The sequence below is a fragment of the Pseudorasbora parva genome, chromosome 6 (assembly GCF_024679245.1).
Source record: "Pseudorasbora parva isolate DD20220531a chromosome 6, ASM2467924v1, whole genome shotgun sequence".
NCBI classification, from domain to species: domain Eukaryota; kingdom Metazoa; phylum Chordata; class Actinopteri; order Cypriniformes; family Gobionidae; genus Pseudorasbora; species Pseudorasbora parva.
The window spans coordinates 37,070,637-37,090,078 of NC_090177.1; the positions used below are offsets into that span (position 1 = coordinate 37,070,637).

The 19,442-nt window shown below is 38.7% G+C and overlaps 1 protein-coding gene and 1 long non-coding RNA gene across 2 annotated transcripts; both read left to right on the forward strand.

Annotated features, from left to right (window-relative positions):
- Positions 1-9,493: 9,493 nt before the first annotated feature.
- LOC137078961 (uncharacterized) lies at positions 9,494-11,054 on the forward strand. Its single transcript, XR_010905382.1, has 3 exons — positions 9,494-9,613; positions 10,720-10,843; positions 10,938-11,054. It is a non-coding gene; the product is annotated as an uncharacterized lncRNA (long non-coding RNA).
- A 1,155-nt stretch (positions 11,055-12,209) lies between these two features.
- LOC137079523 (cadherin-like protein 26) lies at positions 12,210-16,970 on the forward strand. Its single transcript, XM_067447475.1, has 7 exons — positions 12,210-12,269; positions 12,339-12,470; positions 12,602-12,784; positions 13,725-14,121; positions 15,104-15,325; positions 16,506-16,626; positions 16,835-16,970. The coding sequence occupies exons 1-6, from the start codon at positions 12,210-12,212 to the stop codon at positions 16,601-16,603; spliced, it is 1,092 nt and encodes a 363-aa protein (XP_067303576.1). The 3' UTR covers positions 16,604-16,626; positions 16,835-16,970.
- The last annotated feature ends 2,472 nt before the right edge of the window (positions 16,971-19,442 follow it).

Here is a 19,442-nt window from a genome sequence, read left to right on the forward strand (position 1 = left end):
CCACATCCCCGCCCGGCACCGAGGGGAGGGGCGACAGCGGCGGACACTGTCTCTTCTCCCTCCAATCCCACTCTCTCTCCACGCCAATCTGTCGACCTGCTTACGGCCACTAGGGCGGCGGTGAGGTCTGGGCCAGCTTGTTGGCGCTGCGGGGATCCTGGACATTTCATTGATCAGTGCCCTATCATGGAGGTGGGCGCGCTGGTCCGGGTCCCCGACGCGCCGCAAGCTGCCCTCGATCAAGCTGGATTGTACCTAATACCTGTGAGTATCAAGGGGGGTACTTATCAGGCTTTGGTGGATTCAGGTTATAACCAGACCTCCATCCACCAAAGCCTGATACAACCCAAGGCATTGGGTAACAGCCGCACGGTTACGGTGAGGTGTGTACACGGGGAAGTGGTGAAGTATCCTTTAGTGCCGGTCGTTATTCAATTTCGGGGACAAAAGCATAGTGTGGAGGCTGCAGTTAACCCGCATCTCCAGCATCCGTTGATTCTGGGAACCAATTGGCCAGCATTCCATAAATTATTAGGGCAGTTATGTGCGGATGCCTCTTGGGGGAAAGATATGCAGCGGAGGGAGGCGGTCGCTCAGTTGGGAGAGGTGGATTCGGGACCTCAGGAAGCTGTTTCAGGGGAACCGAGTGGTCTGGAGATGGCTCCTCTCACAGATCGCGATGACTTTCCCCTGGAACAGTCCCAAGATGAATCGCTGAAAAATGCATTTGAGCAGGTCCGTTCCATCGACGGCCACCTCCTCCAACCGGGACAACCGCTCACCTATCCGTATTTTGCAGTTTTGAAAGATAGGTTGTATCGGGTGACCCAAGATACCCAGACAAAAATGGATACAACCCAGTTGTTAATACCTAAAAGCCGTCGGGAAATGCTATTCCAGGCGGCTCATTGTAATCCGATGGCAGGGCATTTAGGACAAAAAGCAACACTTAACCGTCTAATGGCCCGCTTCTTTTGGCCGGGCATTCACGAGAACGTGCGCAGGTGGTGCGCGTCTTGTCGTGAATGTCAGTTGGTGAATCCACCGGCCACCTCAAAAGCACCATTGTGCCCCCTTCCACTAGTGCAGGTCCCCTTCGAAAGAATTGGTATGGACCTCATCGGGCCGTTAGAACGATCTGCACGAGGGCATCGCTTTGCATTGGTCCTAGTGGACTATGCAACGCGATACCCGGAAGCAGTGCCCCTCCGCACTATTTCGGCGAAGAGTGTGGCGGCCGCACTGTTTTCTTTAATCTCCCGGGTGGGAATCCCGAAAGAGATTCTCACCGACCAAGGCACGGCGTTCATGTCACGGACGGTCCGCGAACTATACGAATTATTGGGCATTAAATCGATTCGCACCAGCGTCTACCACCCACAAACAGATGGTCTGGTGGAACGGTTTAATCGCACGTTGAAGACCATGATTCGTAAGTTCGTTCACGAGGACGCCAAAAATTGGGATAAGTGGCTAGAACCTCTGTTGTTTGCTGTACGCGAGGTCCCGCAAGCCTCCACGGGGTTTTCCCCCTTCGAGCTTCTCTATGGGCGCCAGCCTCGGGGGGTGCTGGATGTCCTTAGAGAGGCTTTGGAGGACGGACCTTCCGCGGCAAAAAATGAAATTCAGTATGTCCTGGACCTGAGAACAAAACTCCACACGTTGGGGCGGCTATCAATGGAGAATTTGTTACAGGCCCAGGACAGACAAAGGCAGCTGTACAACAGGGGAGCTAGGTTACGTCAATTTGCACCGGGAGAAAAAGTCTTGGTATTACTCCCCACTTCCAGTTCAAAAGAACTCGCGAAGTGGCAAGGGCCTTTTGAGGTTACACGGCGAGTGGGAGACCTCAACTATGAGGTGGTACGATCCGATAGGGACGGGGCACGTCAAATTTACCACCTCAACTTATTAAAAAAGTGGTCAGAGGCGGAGTCGGTGATGCTAGCGACGGTAGTGAGCGGAGAGGAGGATCTCGGGCCAGAAGCGGTTCAAAAACCTCAATCTTTCGTTCTGGCCCCGGGGGGGGGGGGATCACCTCTCACCCTCGCAGCTCACCGACATACGAACGTTACAGGCAGCTTTTGCGGACGTGTTCTCGCCCCTACCGGGTCGCACCGACCTCATTCAGCACCACGTTGAGACGGAGCCGGGCGTGGTCATTCGCAGCCGGCCGTATCGTTTGCCAGAACACAAGAAAAAAGTAGTTCAGGCAGAATTAGAGGCTATGTTGGATATGGGCGTAATAGAAGAGTCTAGCAGTGATTGGGCGAGCCCGATAGTTTTGGTTCCAAAGCCTGACGGCTCGGTCCGGTTCTGTGTAGACTACAGAAAGGTGAACGCGGTGTCAAAATTTGATGCGTACCCAATGCCGAGGATTGACGAACTGCTTGATCGGCTAGGAACCGCTCGCTTTTATTCGACACTGGATTTAACAAAGGGCTATTGGCAGATCCCCTTGTCTCCAATGTCTAAAGGAAAAAACGCTTTCACCACGCCGTTCGGATTACACCAATTCGTCACCCTTCCTTTCGGCTTGTTCGGGGCGCCCGCAGCCTTCCAGCGTCTGATGGACAGAATTCTCCGGCCGCATGCTGCGTATGCCGCTGCGTACTTGGATGATATCATCATCTACAGTACAGACTGGCAGCGACATATGCAGCATTTGCGGGCTGTCCTGAAGTCGCTGAGAAGGGCGGGACTCACGGCAAACCCTAAGAAATGTGCGATTGGGCGGGTGGAAGTAAGATATCTGGGCTTCCACTTGGGTCATGGACAGGTGCGTCCCCAAATTGATAAGACGGCAGCGATTGCAACCTGTCCAAGGCCCAAGACCAAAAAGGAGGTTAGACAGTTCCTGGGGCTAGCGGGATATTACAGAAGGTTTGTGCCTAACTATTCGGACCTCGCTAGCCCGCTGACTGATTTAACTAAAAAGGAAGTACCAGATACGGTCCAGTGGACGGAGCGGTGCCAGCAGGCTTTCACCCAGATAAAGGCTGCTCTGTGTGGTGGGCCGCTCTTACAAGCTCCTAATTTTTCTCTCCCTTTTTCCCTACAGACCGACGCCTCGGACAGGGGCGTGGGCGCAGTCCTGTCCCAGGAGGTGGAGGGGGAGGAGCGGCCGGTGCTGTACATCAGTCGTAAGCTCTCTAAGAGAGAGACGATGTACAGCACCATAGAGAAGGAGTGTTTGGCCATCAGATGGGCCGTCCTCACCCTTCGCTATTACCTCCTGGGACGAGACTTCACCCTCTGCTCGGATCACGCCCCCTTGCAGTGGCTCCACCGCATGAAAGATACCAACGCGCGGATCACCCGTTGGTATCTCGCTTTACAGCCGTTTAAGTTCAAGGTGGTCCACAGGCCGGGTGTTCAGATGGTTGTGGCTGACTTCCTCTCCAGGAGGAGGGGGGGGGGGGGGGAGGCTGCAGGCCGGATGGCTCCCCGGCCTGAGTCGGGCGGTGGGGGTATGTGGCAGGAGGGGCGTGGTTTCGCGAGGTCTGTAGCGGGAGAGAGGAGGCGGAGCCGAGCGATGAGTAAGTAGGTCAAGTGCAGATCACTAACACCTGTGTCTGTTTGCAGTAATTGGCTTGGAGAGACAGCATTTAAACCCCAGCAGTACAGAGAGAGAGAGAGAGAGAGACCTGGACTGGGACTTCGCGTGCACAGCAGAGAAACTGAGAGAAACTGAGAGGAACTGAGAGACACTGAGAAAGAAAGTGAATTAAAGAAGGAGCGATCCATATCGTGGAGAAACTGAGTTTTGCACACACACACACACACACACACATGTGTGACCGTTATTTGTTTTTGAACAAGACTGAATAAAGAGAGCGAATCTCAGTCAAAGCCGACCCCGTCTTCTTCCTTCACACCCCCACGAACATTCGTTACAGTACAAAATAGTTTTGAGTTTGTACAGTCAAAGGTAGACGCTGCTATTTTTTTGAACACACCCCTTTCAACTAATTGCCCAATTGCACAGCCTTAAGAGCGTGCATATCATGAATGCTGGGTCTTGTTTGTTTTCTGACAATCTACTGAACCTACTGGTAACTTGTTTGCCACGTAGCAATAAAAAATATACTAAAAACCTTGATTATTCTGGTTAGTCACATTGTACTGCTATTATTTTGAACAAGACTTATGTAATGTTAAAAAAATTAGGAGAAGGAGCACTATTAAAGTTGTCGTATATTTATAATAAAGTATAATAAAGTATAATAAAGGAGGAAGGTGGACTGCCAAATGCGTAGAAAGAGGCAAAAGTTATTCCTATAAAGAAACATGGAAAAGACTCTTCATAACCAACCAGTTATAGACCCATTGCCCTTACTTCTAATCTGTAAAAACTAATGGAAAGAATGATCACAGAAATACTTACATATGAACTTGAGGGGAAAAAAGAATGCTGTTATCAGAGTGGATTTAGGAAAGGGAGTAATATCATGGATTCTGTGATGAGACTAGAGAATGAAATAAGGAAAGCTCAGGCAAACAAAGAAGTGGTAATTGCAGTATTCCTGGATATAGAAAAAGCTTATGACATGATGTAGAAGTAAGGAGTGTTAATTGAACTTCATAGGATGAGAGTTGGTGGAAGGGTTTTCAACTGGGTAAAGGACTTTTCGTTTGGTAGGAAAACCTAAATGTGAATTGGTACATAAGTGTCGAATCAGAATACTGTTGTAAATGGTACACCACAAGGTAGTGTTATTAGCCCAATACTTGTCATAATAATGATCAATGACTTTTTTTTAGTTACACAACAGTTGTTGTTCTTGTGTTTCTCTTTTCTTCAGTGATTCGGCTTATTAACAACATGATCACTCAATGAATTTCTTAATTGCTTAATTAACTTCAACACTGCTTCAGTGTGGATTATATAAACTCTGAGCAGTGTTAATTAAACACTGGGAAATTTGCTGTGTGCCTAGTGCTTGATTTTATACACCTGTGACTATGGAAAAGATTGGAAAACCTGATTAAGTGATTTGGAGGGGTGTCCCAATACTTTTTAGCCTAAAAAAGCTAGACACACCCTAGCGGCACCAAATCTAACCTGCCGCGAGTGTTGTCTAGCAACTCTCAATGCACATCTGAGCTCTAAAAACCAAACTCTGGTCAGGCCAATCACATCGTGTATAGAGTTGGTGGGCGGGGCTTAATATAATGACGGCCGATTTACGCTTGCGTGCTACTAGTAAACACAGAGGCTGGAGAACGGCGGTCTTTAGAACCAGCTTTGACCGCGACTCTGGAAGACTTAGAGTTAGGCTTTTCTCTGAGAAAAGAACAAAGAACAGCACTGAAGTCATTCTTAAGAAGGGAAGATATGTTCTTCCCATCCGGGAAGTTTTGCCATCTGGATACGGCGATAAGTTTTGCCATCCGGATATGGCGAAAGTTTAATCATCAAATAGCTCCGCTTCACATTGCTCTGGTTGGTTGTAGCGCTATCCTATTGCATGCAGAGGGAGTTTGAAAGACAACCGTTTATCCCGCCCCTCGGATTGAGCTGTCAATGGTGAGTTTCCAGACCAAACATCTGTGGGTCTGGCTTAATTGTCAGGCTAAATATTTTTGGCAATATAGTGGATAACGTTAGAGTGTGATACCAAGTCAAAGTACAAAGTAGCCAATAAGATACTTAAGAAGCTACAGCAATTAGTGCAAGGCAGTGTAGTGACAATGAAAACATGACAGAAGTAGTTAGTCTGGATTTTATTCATACTACACACATTCCATTCATACTATAAACTAAAAGAATGTTACCTACCTTTTTAAAGGTGCAGTGTGTAGTGTGTATGATCCATCTGGAGATAATTATAACATCATACACTGTTAAATTAACGCTACCCTTTAAACATTCTACACTTTAAATTAATATTAAAGCTACACCGTATAACTTTGTTTGAAATCAACAAACTTTAAATTATGACTCATTAGACGATGATTTATGAAGTACTTACTCAGAGCAAGTACATCATAAATCATCTTCTAACCCTATTTTTTTTTTTTGTTTTTTTTTTTTTTCCTTAACCTAAACCTGGTATTCATATAATGATTTGCATTTTAGACTGTTTGGGCGGATTTCACAGGAAACCTCATGTTCCTGTCTGTGAAAAGTGTCAATCTTTTGACTGTAAAGGCAGTCTTAGTTTTCAGAAATGTCAATGGTTGAAAACAATATATTTAAAAAACAATAGTATGGTCATTCTTGTCATCATTCTGTTGTTATCTTAGTTGCGTGTTGTTGTTGTTGTTGTTGTAGATTTAGCTGATAAACCATTCTGAAATGCTCGGTTCAGTTTTACCCAGTATTTTAAAATCAACTCTGAAAATACTGATACCTGCTTACCTTAAAACACAGAAAAACGGGTATATTTTATAAACAGTATATACCGATTATGCATAAAATTATGCCTGACCACCTTCTTAATATTGTGTTGGTCCCCAATTTGCTGCAAAAACAGCCCTGACCCATAAAGGCATGGACTCCACTAGACTCCTGCAGGTGTGCTGTGGTATCTGGCACCAAGATGTTAGCAGCGGATCCTTTAAGTCCTGTAGGATGGCCTCCTTTGAAATTGTTTGTTCAGCACATCCCACAAATGCTCGACTGGATTGAGATACCTCTCCATGAAAGGGTGTACATGTTCGGGGAAACAATGCTAAGGTAGATGGTACGTGTCAAAGTAACATCCACATGGATGGCAGAACCCAAGGTTTCCCATCAGAACATTGCCCAAAGCATCTCACTGCCTCCACCGGCTTGCCTTCTTCCCATTGTGCATCCTGGGGCCATGTGTTCCCCAGGTAAGTGATGCACACACACACACCCGGCCATCCACGTGATGTAAAAGAAAACGTGATTCATCAGACCAGGCCACCTTCTTCCATTGCTCCATGGTCCGGTTCTGATACTCCCTAATATATCCCCTAACAGGAACCATAATGGAGAGATAATCAATGTTTTTCACCTCACCATCAGGTCATAATGTTATGCCTTATTGGTGTATAGCCTACTGAGACTACAACTTTCACACTGTATGTTGTGTTTAGTCAGTAATGGAAAGGATTGGTTTATTTGCTTTAAAGGATATAAATTGTTTCATAAAATCTAACCTAAGCAAATCAAAAACAAAGCAAAGCAAAACAAAAGAGATGGCTGACCGCACACTGAATCCAAAAAAGACTAAAAGTCTAAGAAAACTAAATTTTTATTTTTTCAATTGCATGGTGCAATAAAGTGCAAATTTGATATAGTTTCTTAGACTTTTAGTCTTTTTTTGGATTCAGTGTGCAGTCAGCCATCTCGTTTGTTTTGCTTAAGTCTACCCTTCTCTGGCTCTACGCACCTGAAAGAAAAATAATCTTTCCTACTGTAGAGCGCAACAACCTTCTTTGATTCATAAAATCTAACCTATAAATGTTTTAGCTGTAGGGTAACTCATTCACTAGAACACAGTAAACTGCAGATTTCAAATAGAATGGACAATATGCTTATCTTAAGTACACTTACACACAAACATTTTTATTTTATTTTCCATTTAACTGAAACAGGAAGATGTTTCAAAAGCAACTCATATTTCTTGATTTTCTGTTCAGGAATGTCTGGACTTTATACATTGTTCCTTAGAAATGCCATCCAACAATAGGGTGCTACATTTCAAATGGATTTCCAGAGAAGTGTTGTCTAATTGCCCTCCTCCAGCTCTATTTAAAGAGACACCAACGCCAACTTGTCTCACATGCACTTACAGAACAGCTAAAGCAAGAGAAATCCAATATCCTGAATCTGAGTGACCGTCATCCCCGCTGCATAAAATGAAGACTGTTGTGATTGTTTTCCTTGTTGCAGTAAGTAACTAAGTGATTTTTAAATAACAGTTTTCAATCTAATTAAATCTTTTAAACATTTTATTAAAAAAAACAAGGTAGCACTTTATTTTAAGGTTCAGTTATTAACTATTAACTACACTGTAAAAAAATTATTTAAAAAAAAAGTTACCTGGTTGCCTTAAACTTTTGAGTTCATTGAAATTAACATTTTAATATAATGAACATTTATTGAGATTCGACAACCTTTATTACAATATTTTGTAAGCATATTTTTGATGACGTATGATTTATCAAATTTTTTATGTGGTTCAGATACAATAATATGTTGAGTTTCTATTTATTAAACACATTTCCTTCATTGTATCAACTTAAATTTTTAATTTCAATAAACTCAACATTTTAAGGAAACCAGATTACTTACTTTTTTTAAGTTAAACTAACAACATTTTTTTACAGTGTAGTTGCTTATTAGCAAGCATATTACTAGGATATTGGCTGTTTATTAGTACGTATAAAGCACATATTAATGCCTTATTCTGCATGACCTTATGATCTTATTCTGCATGACCTTATTCTGCATGATCATACTAATTATTAATAAGCAGTAAATTAGGAGTTTATTGAAGCAAAAGTCATAGTTAATAGTGAATATGTGTTCCCCATACTAAAGTGTTACCAAAAACAAATACTTAATATTGAATGCACTTCTCAGCATTTTAAAGAGTTTGGTTTTATAATGTTCAAGTACAGGTATTGTTGTGCTTTATTCCACTTGAATGATAGGATATTTACACGTTTAGTTATTTAAAGCAATACAATTCAGACTATAGGGTTATTTTTGAATCATTGAAATACTATTATAGTTTTCATCAAGTCGTTTTTCTTTTTATATTTAGTCATTTTGATATTTTTGTATTTTAAAATATGTCTTAATATTTTTTTAAATATTTTTTTATATCTTATTTTAGTAAGAAATATTGCTTCGGAAACTAGCTGAAATAAAATAAGTTTAAGCTTTTGTATATTTTATTTTACTTCAGTAAACATATACAGCGATGATCCATGATCCAATGCTTGTTCTTGAGTCTCTTGTTTGACTTGATCCGTAAAAAATTTAGTTCTTCAGAAAAATGTCCAGCATTTTTTGCATATTTGAACCCTTTCCAGCAGTGACTTAAACGTTCAAACGTTAAAGGATGAAACTTGCTTTACAAATAATTCAAGTTATTGGTTACAAATTGCATCATATCCAGCCGAGACAGGATAGCTAACAGCTTATGACTTGATAATATTATTTTAAAATGTAAATGGTAACTTATGATTTGTGATTATTTTCTTTTCCAGAGTGTCTGTATTCAGTGTGCAACCCCATCAAAACAAAACATCCGCAAAAAGCGAGACTGGGTTGTAGATTCACTCTCCATGGAAGAGGAGCACAGTGGTCCTTTCCCATATAAACTGGGATATGTAAGTTATCTTGGAGTCCTTATGTAGTAATCGGCTATTTTATGGCTTATCAACTGATAACACTAAAAGCAAATAGAACATTGACTGTTTAAACATTCGCTTGAGCATATCATTCTGAGATTGTCCTTTGCATGTTTTTTTTCTCTTATAGTTAAATATTGAGAAGAAAGTTATGGAGGAATATTCCATCCATGGACAGGGCATTGACAAAGATCCTAAGGGAATTATCTCTGTCAAACCCGACGGATCGGTTTATGCTCTTGGAAAAGTTGACTATGAGAAGTACCAGAGTCTAAAAGTAAGCCTTAGGCCCATTCACACACTGTAAACAAATGTTGTGGGTTTAACTTTAAAAAAAAATAACCTGGTTGCCTTAAAATTTTGAGTTTATTGAAATTAAAAATTTGAGTGGATACAATGAAGGAAACTGGTTTAATAAATAGAAACAATTATTGTATCTGAACCACACAAAAATATTTCACTGCGTCATCACAAATAAAACACACAATTACCCAATAAGCTTACAAAATATTTTAATAGTATTTGAATAAGGTTTTCAGTTCTCAAAAAATGTTAATTGTATTAACTTAAATTTTTAATTGTCATAAACTCTGGTAACCCGGTAACTTATTTTTTAAATATTTTTTTACAGTGCACCGTTTACAAGGACAATAACGATACATTTTTCTACATGCACTGTATTATTTTCCTATTACCACATGTTAAGCTGCTTTTGAACAATCTGCATTGGAAAAACGCTATATAAGTAAAGGTGACTTGACAAATGAGTTCAGTCAAATGCCCTTTTATGAGTGTTTAGACTTTCTTTTGCATTTGAGTTCACAAAACTGACAGATTTTAAGTAATCTGAATTGTATCGTTATTTTGAGTTGTGTGAACATGTTTCTTTTAATTTAGACAAACTTAAATTTAGCCAAAACTGTTAACTTCTTCTATTTCCCAGCATGCTTTTCCATGACACTCAAAAGGGAGACGAGTGGAGCATGAGCTATTTCAGGCCTAAATCCTGTCTATTTGAATGGGGGAATCCTGGAATCTCAAAAACTCAATATTAAATTTCAATTCAGCCACAAAATCTAACACAAACTGTCCCATAAATATTGTTTCTTATGCTCAAATATCATTATGAAAGTGTAATTTTGAGCAGATGCCCATGTGCAGTCCTAAGCGAGTCTCAGGTTTCTATGGGAACCGGAGCTTCTAACAGCAGCTGCAGTGACTCAATGACTTTCCCAATCAGCGATTGGCTCTTTTACATGAGAAGGCGGGACTATTCTGCCATATTGCACATTGCAGTTTTTCCCTCTCATGAGTGATAGTTTTGAACTGTCTTTCTATATCATAGTCTTTGTTAATACTTACTGTTATTTTGTTGACTTACAGATCACACTATCTAAAGGAAAAACAAATGTTGCGGTAGATATTGCGATTAAGGACGTTAATGACCACGCTCCTGTTTTCAATAATGAAGTATATGAAACCACAATAGATGAATCAACACCACAAGGTACTGATATACAAAACATTTTTAAACCAACTGGTTTCCTATAGGTGAAAGAGCAATGTTTCTCATGTTCATTTCTGTATTGTCTTACCCAAAGGTGAGCAATTGGTCACAGTTCTGGCAACAGACAATGACCAGTTTGGCACAGCAAACGCGTTGATTTCTCTGAAAATCGTCTCAGTCTTTCCCCAAACCACCAATACTGAGTTCTTCATTCAAACTGAAAGAGATGGGACAGGGAAGATATCTTTCAGGGGATGCCTGGATTATGAGGTAATGTACAGTTTCTCATCATCTCAAAGTATTTAGATAATTTCCTATTACACATCATTTATCATTTAACATTTTAACAGTGATTAACAGTGAATTAAATGATTTTTCAAGAAATCATAACATTAATAGCATTAAATGATCAGTATTAAAGGTTGAAATAACATAATGCTAATTATATATATATATATATATATATATATATATATATATATATATATATATATATATATATATATATATATATATATATATATATATATATATATATATATAGTCCTAATAACTGTACTGATGTCATAATGAAGAAGAAAAAAATTAATTAGGTAGACTTTTAATAATATTTCTTGAAGAAGAAACTGCAAAACTGTTTTATTGTAAAATGGCAATTTCCTTTAAAATTTTATAAATATATTATATTACATAATATATTATAAATATAGTATATTATATTACATAATATATTATAAATATAGTATATTATATTACATAATATATTATAAATATAGTATATTATATTACATACAAAATAAAAAAGATAATAATAAAAAAAAAAAGTGCTTTATTTAATGGTTAGATCACATGATATTATTACACTGCAAAAATGATATGGTCAATAAAGTCATGACAACGTATGAAAAATAATGCTAAAACAGTACGTTTTAACCAAATAATGATTTTATAATCTACATGTGTATCTGAATTCATACTGAATAGTCCCTAAATGTAGGACCCAGCAGAACAGCTCATCTGCACCATCTAATAGCAAGAGTCATGAAATGCTTTATGTTATATTTTTTCCCACAAGAGTTCGGCCAAGACACCCAGGATTTGTTACAACGTGCGAGGGAGGGTTTTAGCAAATTCAACTTTCGACTTTTTTATTTTTTTGTCAGTTAAATATAATTCAATTTGAAATGACTTGTACATCCAGAGTTATTACATTTTACACTTTTCCTGAAAATGAATAGAATTTTACAATATATTACATTTCCTTCATCATGGACACTTTTTTTGTCATTTCATCTCCTATTTTAGCTTCTTCAAATTTAGCAGCCTTTGTCTAGATTAGGATCTGTGATGCTTATAAATAGTTTCAATGCATGCTAGCCTTTTAGATCTAAAGGTCAACAATCACATGATACATAAATTCAGTCAGGTGTGTCCAAACATTTGGTATGTGTGAGGGAGATAGTATTCAACTTTACTGAGCTTTTTTTTGCTGCAGGAGACCCAAAAATACACTCTTCTGGTTGAAGCAAAGGATCACGGTGAGAAGGTGCAACTCTCCAGTACGAGCACAGTGATACTGCATATCATCGACAAAAACAACCATCTACCAGAATTCACCGGGACAATTGTAAGTCTTCTGAGCGTCCAGATGTTACTATTGCAGTCCTGTTATGTTGTTTGACACATTTTTTGCAGTCCAACACAAATAGCCCTATGATTTTATCTAAGGTAAAATGTTTGATCACTATTGTCCCACAGGCTTCTTCAGGGGTGAAAGCACGAAGGAGCGGAGAACCTGTTTGTCGACTGCAGGTGACAGATAAAGACAGCATAGGATCTGCAGCATGGAGAGCGCAATACTCTCTCCAGGGGGATAAAGCACAGCACTTTGATATTCACACCGATCCCGACACCAATGATGGAGTCATCACAGTCACTCAGGTAAACGTGGATTCGGGTCATTGTTAGGAAACATTTGGGTCCCTACAGCACTTTTATTGCACAATGTGGTTTACATACCTAGAACTTTAGTCTGGATCTAATTCAGTGTGCACAACTGACCTTTTTTTCTCTATATGCACCTTAACCATGATCTGTGATGATTTGTGATTGTGCAATGATTTGTACCTATATGTAGTGCAACATTTTCTTAAAAATAATAGCAATAATAAATAATGTAATCATTCTGACATAAACTAAGGTATGTTTTTTGTGAAAAAAATGTATCATATCCCCCCCCCCCCCCCCGTGCGAAACAGAAGTGTGCTTAATCGTATTGAATTTGCACTTGTGATTCATACTTCAAATCTTAGTTGTATATATATTTTTAAAACTCTTTAGAGAGTATATTAATGAAATAAAAGGCATTTTAAGTGCATAAAGTTTTACTTTACATTTAAATCATTATGTTTTATTAAAGATGTACACTTATTTTGATGTGTTGACTAACATACTAAAGCACATGTAAAGTACTTGATTATACTTTTAACTGTTGTGCTGTTTGATAATAGATTTAATGTAAATATATTTAAATCCTACTAAATAATAGGATAAAACTGACATATTATTTCCATGTTTTTTGCCACAAAATTAAGTTTTAATTATGTTTGGAAAGCACACACTCTGTCTCCTTACGGGCACACACTCGCACAGAAATGTGTTGTCAATGCTGAGTTTGTCAGTAAAATAGTAAAACAACTTATAAGCTAGCAAGGTAATAACAGCGCTGTTTATCTGTTCTTGAAGCAGATACACTTACAGATTCGGTATTAGTAGAAATGCTGCTACCGAACACTTGAGGCAGCAAAAACATGTTTCTGAATGCTTAATGTATTTTATTTCAGTTATGTGATTTATAATCTGATTTTTTTTTTCACCCCAGCCTTTGAATAATGAAGAACGGTCCAACTTGAGCCTGATTGTCATTGTGGAGAATGAGGAGCCCTTCTTCCACTGTAGAGTCACAGGACGTCCCGAGCATGGACTGTGGGATGTAGAAGACTCAAGAGGATGGTCCAGCACCACATCTGTGCCCCTTCTAATCAATGTCATTGAGAAAGATGCCAGTGAGCCCTCAATATCTGTGGACATCATGAAACCTATGGGTGTTATGCAAAGAATGGAGGCTGGACCCATGCAGGAGGCCAGAAAGCTGGGCATGTGTCTGTCTGAGAAGAATACTGACATTTCAGCCATCGACCCAGACCTGTACAGCCCGTCATTCCTCTTTGAGCTGATGGGAGATGTTGAAGGGAAATGGAAGCTTTATTCCAACTATGGTATCAGAAAAACTCATCTAATTTAAAACTGTATATAAGAGTATATAAGAGTGAAACAGTCAGGTTTTTGTAAGTAACATTGGTATTCATTTTCTCTTAGGGACATTTATTTGTAATAATTAATAAACCTTTAAAGACAGCTCCACTGTGAGCTATGAGGTATATATATATATAGGCCATAATCAGAAGTGGACAATATTGAAGTATTTTACTTTCAAAGTATTTTTTTTTCAAGTATATGTACTTTATCAGTGTTCTTCTTTGGAAAACTTTTAATTCACAACATTCCAAAACGTAATATTGTAGTTTTTACAGCAACACATTTCATATTAAATATAATTTAATACTTAATGTAAATACTTGAGTAAAAGTATACAAAGTTTTACTTGAGTACAAGTAAGAAAGTACTACATTTTTAATGTTTATTAAAGGTAAGAAAACAACAACTTTTATTTATGAAATTCAGTGCAGTAAAAAGTATGACATTATATATTATGCTTTGAAATGCAGTGAAGTAAAAGTTTTCTAAAGAAAAACACTGATAAAGTATATACTTAAAAATTTACTTGAGTAGAAAGTAAAAATAGTCCAACTACTGTCCGCCTCTGATGATTATATATGTCTATCAACATTAATATTAATACAATCTCTATTGTTTTACGATTATGTAATTCGATTACGCAATTCTTGTTCTGATTATGATTATGCTAACTCTTTAACAAAGCCTTTTATAAATGCCTATGAAAATGAATGGAACAAATACTACAGAATCGGACTAATGCACTCGATAGCAACCAACTGTACCTGTTTTCTCTTACAAGAAAAAGTGTCCCAGTGATATATAGCAAAACACTGAAATATTACTGTGAGCATGTATAGTATTTATTTTTGTGAGCATGCTGCATGTCTAAGAAACATGGTACTTTTTGTAGTGCTCATGCATTCATTTTCTTCTGTAAAACATTTTCTGTTTTTCTCCCAGGTGCAAATGTGAGACTGATCAAAGAGAGCACCGTACACGCGGGCGATCATGAACTCACCCTTAAGATCTCGGACAGCCGGGGCCAGGTTTCCCTCCAGACCCTCTCGGTTCATGTGTGTGACTGTGATGTTTCTGCAAACTGCCATGTGCTCAGAGCACCGGCTATACAGCTGAGTGTCACTGCCATCGCTGCCCTGATCGTCAGCATCCTGGTGCTGCTGGGTAAGAGAGTGTGTTTTGAAATGTTTGTTTAAAGGACGCTTAGTTCATCCAAACATTTTAATTATGCATTATTTAAACTATGCTAAACTGATACTGGAGGAAGTATTTAGTGTCTCAAACAGTACACTCTTCATTGTTAGTGATAATATAAATTGTATGAATCAGTATACACTATTGTTCAAAAGTTCACGGTCAGAAAGGAATTAATAATTTTATTTAGCAAGAATCTGTTAAATTGATCAGTGCCAGTCAAGACATTTATAGGACCCTCATACCCGGCAAAATGCGGCGATAGTGTTTTTTGCTAGTTTCAGCCCGACGCAGTTATCATTTTCACATCTAGCGGCAGGTTGTTTAAATAGCAAATGTACTCGCGTCCATCTGTTCTCCTGAAAACCAGGTGTGTTCAGGCGCATTATTGGCATGATGCTGTTTTGAGGAACTGAAAACAACTGCGGCATTGACCAACAAAAACCTGCTCTAAAGTCAATAGCGCAGTATTTATTGTGTTATTTAAAGGGGCCGTTGGTAATGTGTGCCAATAGGCGGGTACACAACATGCATACACTCTGCCTATTAGCACACAAACATTTTAGAATATTACCAATAAAAAAGTTTCTTCTCAGGAGAAACGTTCAGATTTTAAATAATGTTCCGCCATGGTGCAAACACACCATGGCTTTTAAAGGGAATGGGAGATGAGACTCTGATTGGTTTATTGCCCACTATGCCCAAAACACACCCATGAATCATTAAGAGACTAGGGACAACCCTTTTGGATCATGCACCCAAAATGTTACAAAATATTTATTTTTCAAACTAATTCTGTTCTTATGAACTTTCTATTCATCAAAGTCTCCACAAAAATATGAATAAGAACAACTGTTTTCAACATCAGAATGATTTCTGAAGGATCATGTGACACTAAAGACTGGAGTACTGATGCTAAAAATTTAGCATTTTACATTTTACAATATATTAAAATACGAAAGTTATTTTAAATTGTAATAACATTTCACAATTTTACTGGATTTTATTTGATCCAAAATAAGCACATGAGACATTAAACATTTAAAAAAATCTTACGACCCCTAACACTTGAACGGTAGTGTATGCGGCTTGTAACTTGTAATTCTAATAATCCTGTTTGTATTTGTGTTTTGTGATTTAACATAAAAAGGGATCATGTTGATGGCGCTCAAGATCCAGTCAAAGAAATCCTTCCACTTACTGGATGAAGATGATCCTCAATCCCTTGGTTCTGATTTATTACCATAGACAGATGTAAAACTGATTGCATGGTAAGCACAGGAACATTATCTGGTGGTTCTCATTATTAGAGTCAACTAACAACATTTCCGTCTATGTTGGCAGTATTTGTTATTTGAATGTCTTTTTAATTTGATATGATGATATGATATGATGTTTGACTTTCATTTTCTGGAAGAGTATATTAGAGAACTATATCTAGATCTGGACTAATCTCAATTTCTTGTCCAAATTATGCAGTTTGTTGAAACCCAGGGTTGAAGGTCACACTAAAGTCCTCTGTTATCAAGGCAGCATCTTCACTTCACGTCAACTCCGTAAAGCCAGAGCTGGAATTACAAAGACAGCAGACTTCTTTACGCTACCCAATGTGCTGTGACAATATGAAGGATAATATATATATATATATATATATATATATATATATATATATATATATATATATATATATATATATATATATATATATATATATATATATATATATAAACAACTATTTATATTAATGATCACTATATATATAGTGATCAATACAAGTTGGTCTGCTTGCTTTTGCACTGTGAATAAAATATCAGGGCTGCTTTTGATTGTGATTGTTCTAAATGTGAATGGCTTTAGAAATAGATTAAAACAAATTAGAAGATTAATTCTGCTAATTGAATACTGTGAATGAACATGTGTCATATGATTAAACCAGCTTATGCAGATAAAAGTTGAGAAATTCATAAAGAGCCCTTACCACTTTCTCAGATCGGGTAGGTGATGCTGTATCAAGGTATTCTTTCTTACACTGATATGTTTTAGTGTTCATATGAAGACATTGTATATAAGTGAGAGTTTGTTTATGTTCTGTGTTCATGTTTTTTATATTCTTATATTGTCTTTATTTATTGTGCTTAAATAAAATGTGTTACTCACCATTAAAAATGATCTATTATTTATAACTTGCCATTTTTACACTGTGACATCAGTGATTTCATACACAGAGATACAACATCTGCATTGTGGTGCACATATTCAGTGCATCTCATTCGACGTTACGATGGGTAAAATAAAACTGAAAAAAATTAAGTGACCACTTAACATTGAGAAACCAATGTTATGTGGTCTTTTATTTATTTCCAGAGCTGTATATGTTTTTTGCCAGGGTTCCCTGCTAAAATTAGCATTTCCGGCGCTAAATATACTATAATTGAGGTCACTTCAACCCGCAGACATGAAAAACAGCCCGTGGCAACTTTGTTAAAGTAGCCCGCGGACTTGGCAACACTGCCCAAATCCCTCATTCAGGGAACGAGGGTTACGTACATAACCAAGACGTTTTCCAAGTATGAGCGAGCAAGTGGCCTATTATGTCCTTGCCGGCCTTTTAAAGGGGTGAGGAATTGAGAAAGCAACTTTCCCTTGAGCCTTTGATATATAAAAGGTCATGGTAATATAAGAATATCCTGTACGTTTCAGAGCTGAAAACTTCCTTGTTAGTAACACAAGTCATCCGTCATCTGGGACTGGTGTCTATGAAAGCTTTTCCTTTTATAGACACCAGGCCCAGTTGACGGATGACGAAATCCAGCGGGAACCTGAAAGACTCACACGCAGTCCTACGCCACCGGATTAATCTTTGCAGTACTTTAGACCGTGATGGAAACGCAGATAACAGCAGGTCTGAGGGAAAATGGGTTACTGGAAAAAAATTCCTGGGACAAATTGTTCCAGGTAATTTCGGATAGCCTAGAAATCTAGATGCACCCTAGCGGCAGCAAATTTAATCTGCCCGCAAGTGTCGTCTAGGAACTCTCAACACCCTTCTGAGCTGTATTCCTCTCAATCTGGATGGGCCAATCAAATCGTGTATAGAGTCGGCGGGTGGGGCCATAATGATGACAGCCGAGTTGCGGTTGCGTGCTTCTAGTAAACACAGAAACTGGCTAACGGCGGCGGTGTTTCGAATCAGCTTTGACAGCGATTCTGGAAGACTTGGAGTTAAGCTTTTCTCTAAGAAAAGAACAAAGAAAGACTGAAGAAAAGAAATGAAATGACAAAGAAATGACTGAAGTCATTCTTAAAAAGGGAAGATGTGTTCGGAGTTTAGCCGACCGGATACGGTGAATGTTTAATCTATCAACAAGCTCTGTTTCACCTTCGTTGCTCTGGTTGGTGTAGCGCTATCCTATCGCGTGCAGAGGGAGTTTGAAAGACAACCGTTTATCCCGCCCCTCAGATTGAGCCCTGTCTATGGTGAGTTTCCAGACCAAACATCTTGATGTGGGTCTGGCTTGTCGGGCTAAATTTCGGTGGAAACGGGTCTCAAAATGTTTTGGGAACGGTAGTGACGTCCTTGATACCAGCCAGGACGTTCTGGGACATTCACATTTCTAAATAAAATATGGTCTCCTGAACAGTCCTATAACGTCCTAATAGTTCCATGAAGGTCTGCCAAATAACGTCCCCGTACCCTTTAAAGAACTTCACATAGATTGTCTCAGAAAGTTTTGGGAACATTAGGTGACGTCCTTGACCCCAGCTGGGGTCGTTTTGAGGAGACTTAACATTTCTAGCGGGTTATACTATGCCCTAAAAGTATGTACATTTTTGTGAAGAGAAAGTATATCCTTTTTTTAGTATGTATAAAAGAGTAGACAAGTTATTAGTTATATATTTATATTTTTGAGAACTGAAGTAGGCCTATGATGTTTTCGCATACTTGTATTAAGAGTACATCACAGTCAGTGCGTAGCCTACATTGTGACTAACGCTATATAAACATGCAATATCGTCGACGAAAAAAGACGAGTCTAAAATGTAGACTGAACGACACTTTAAGCAGAACATCTCAAATGGAGATTGC

Excerpts from the sequence above, each read along its gene's own strand:
- LOC137079523 (XM_067447475.1), top strand. The coding sequence starts at position 12,210 with ATGCATGCTAGCCTTTTAGATCTAAAGGTCAACAATCACATGATACAT. Across the intron at positions 12,270-12,338 it reads TGATACATAAATTCAGTCAG|GAGACCCAAAAATACACTCT; the intron begins GTGTGTCCAAAC and ends TTTTTGCTGCAG. Across the intron at positions 15,326-16,505 it reads CAGCATCCTGGTGCTGCTGG|GGATCATGTTGATGGCGCTC; the intron begins GTAAGAGAGTGT and ends TAACATAAAAAG.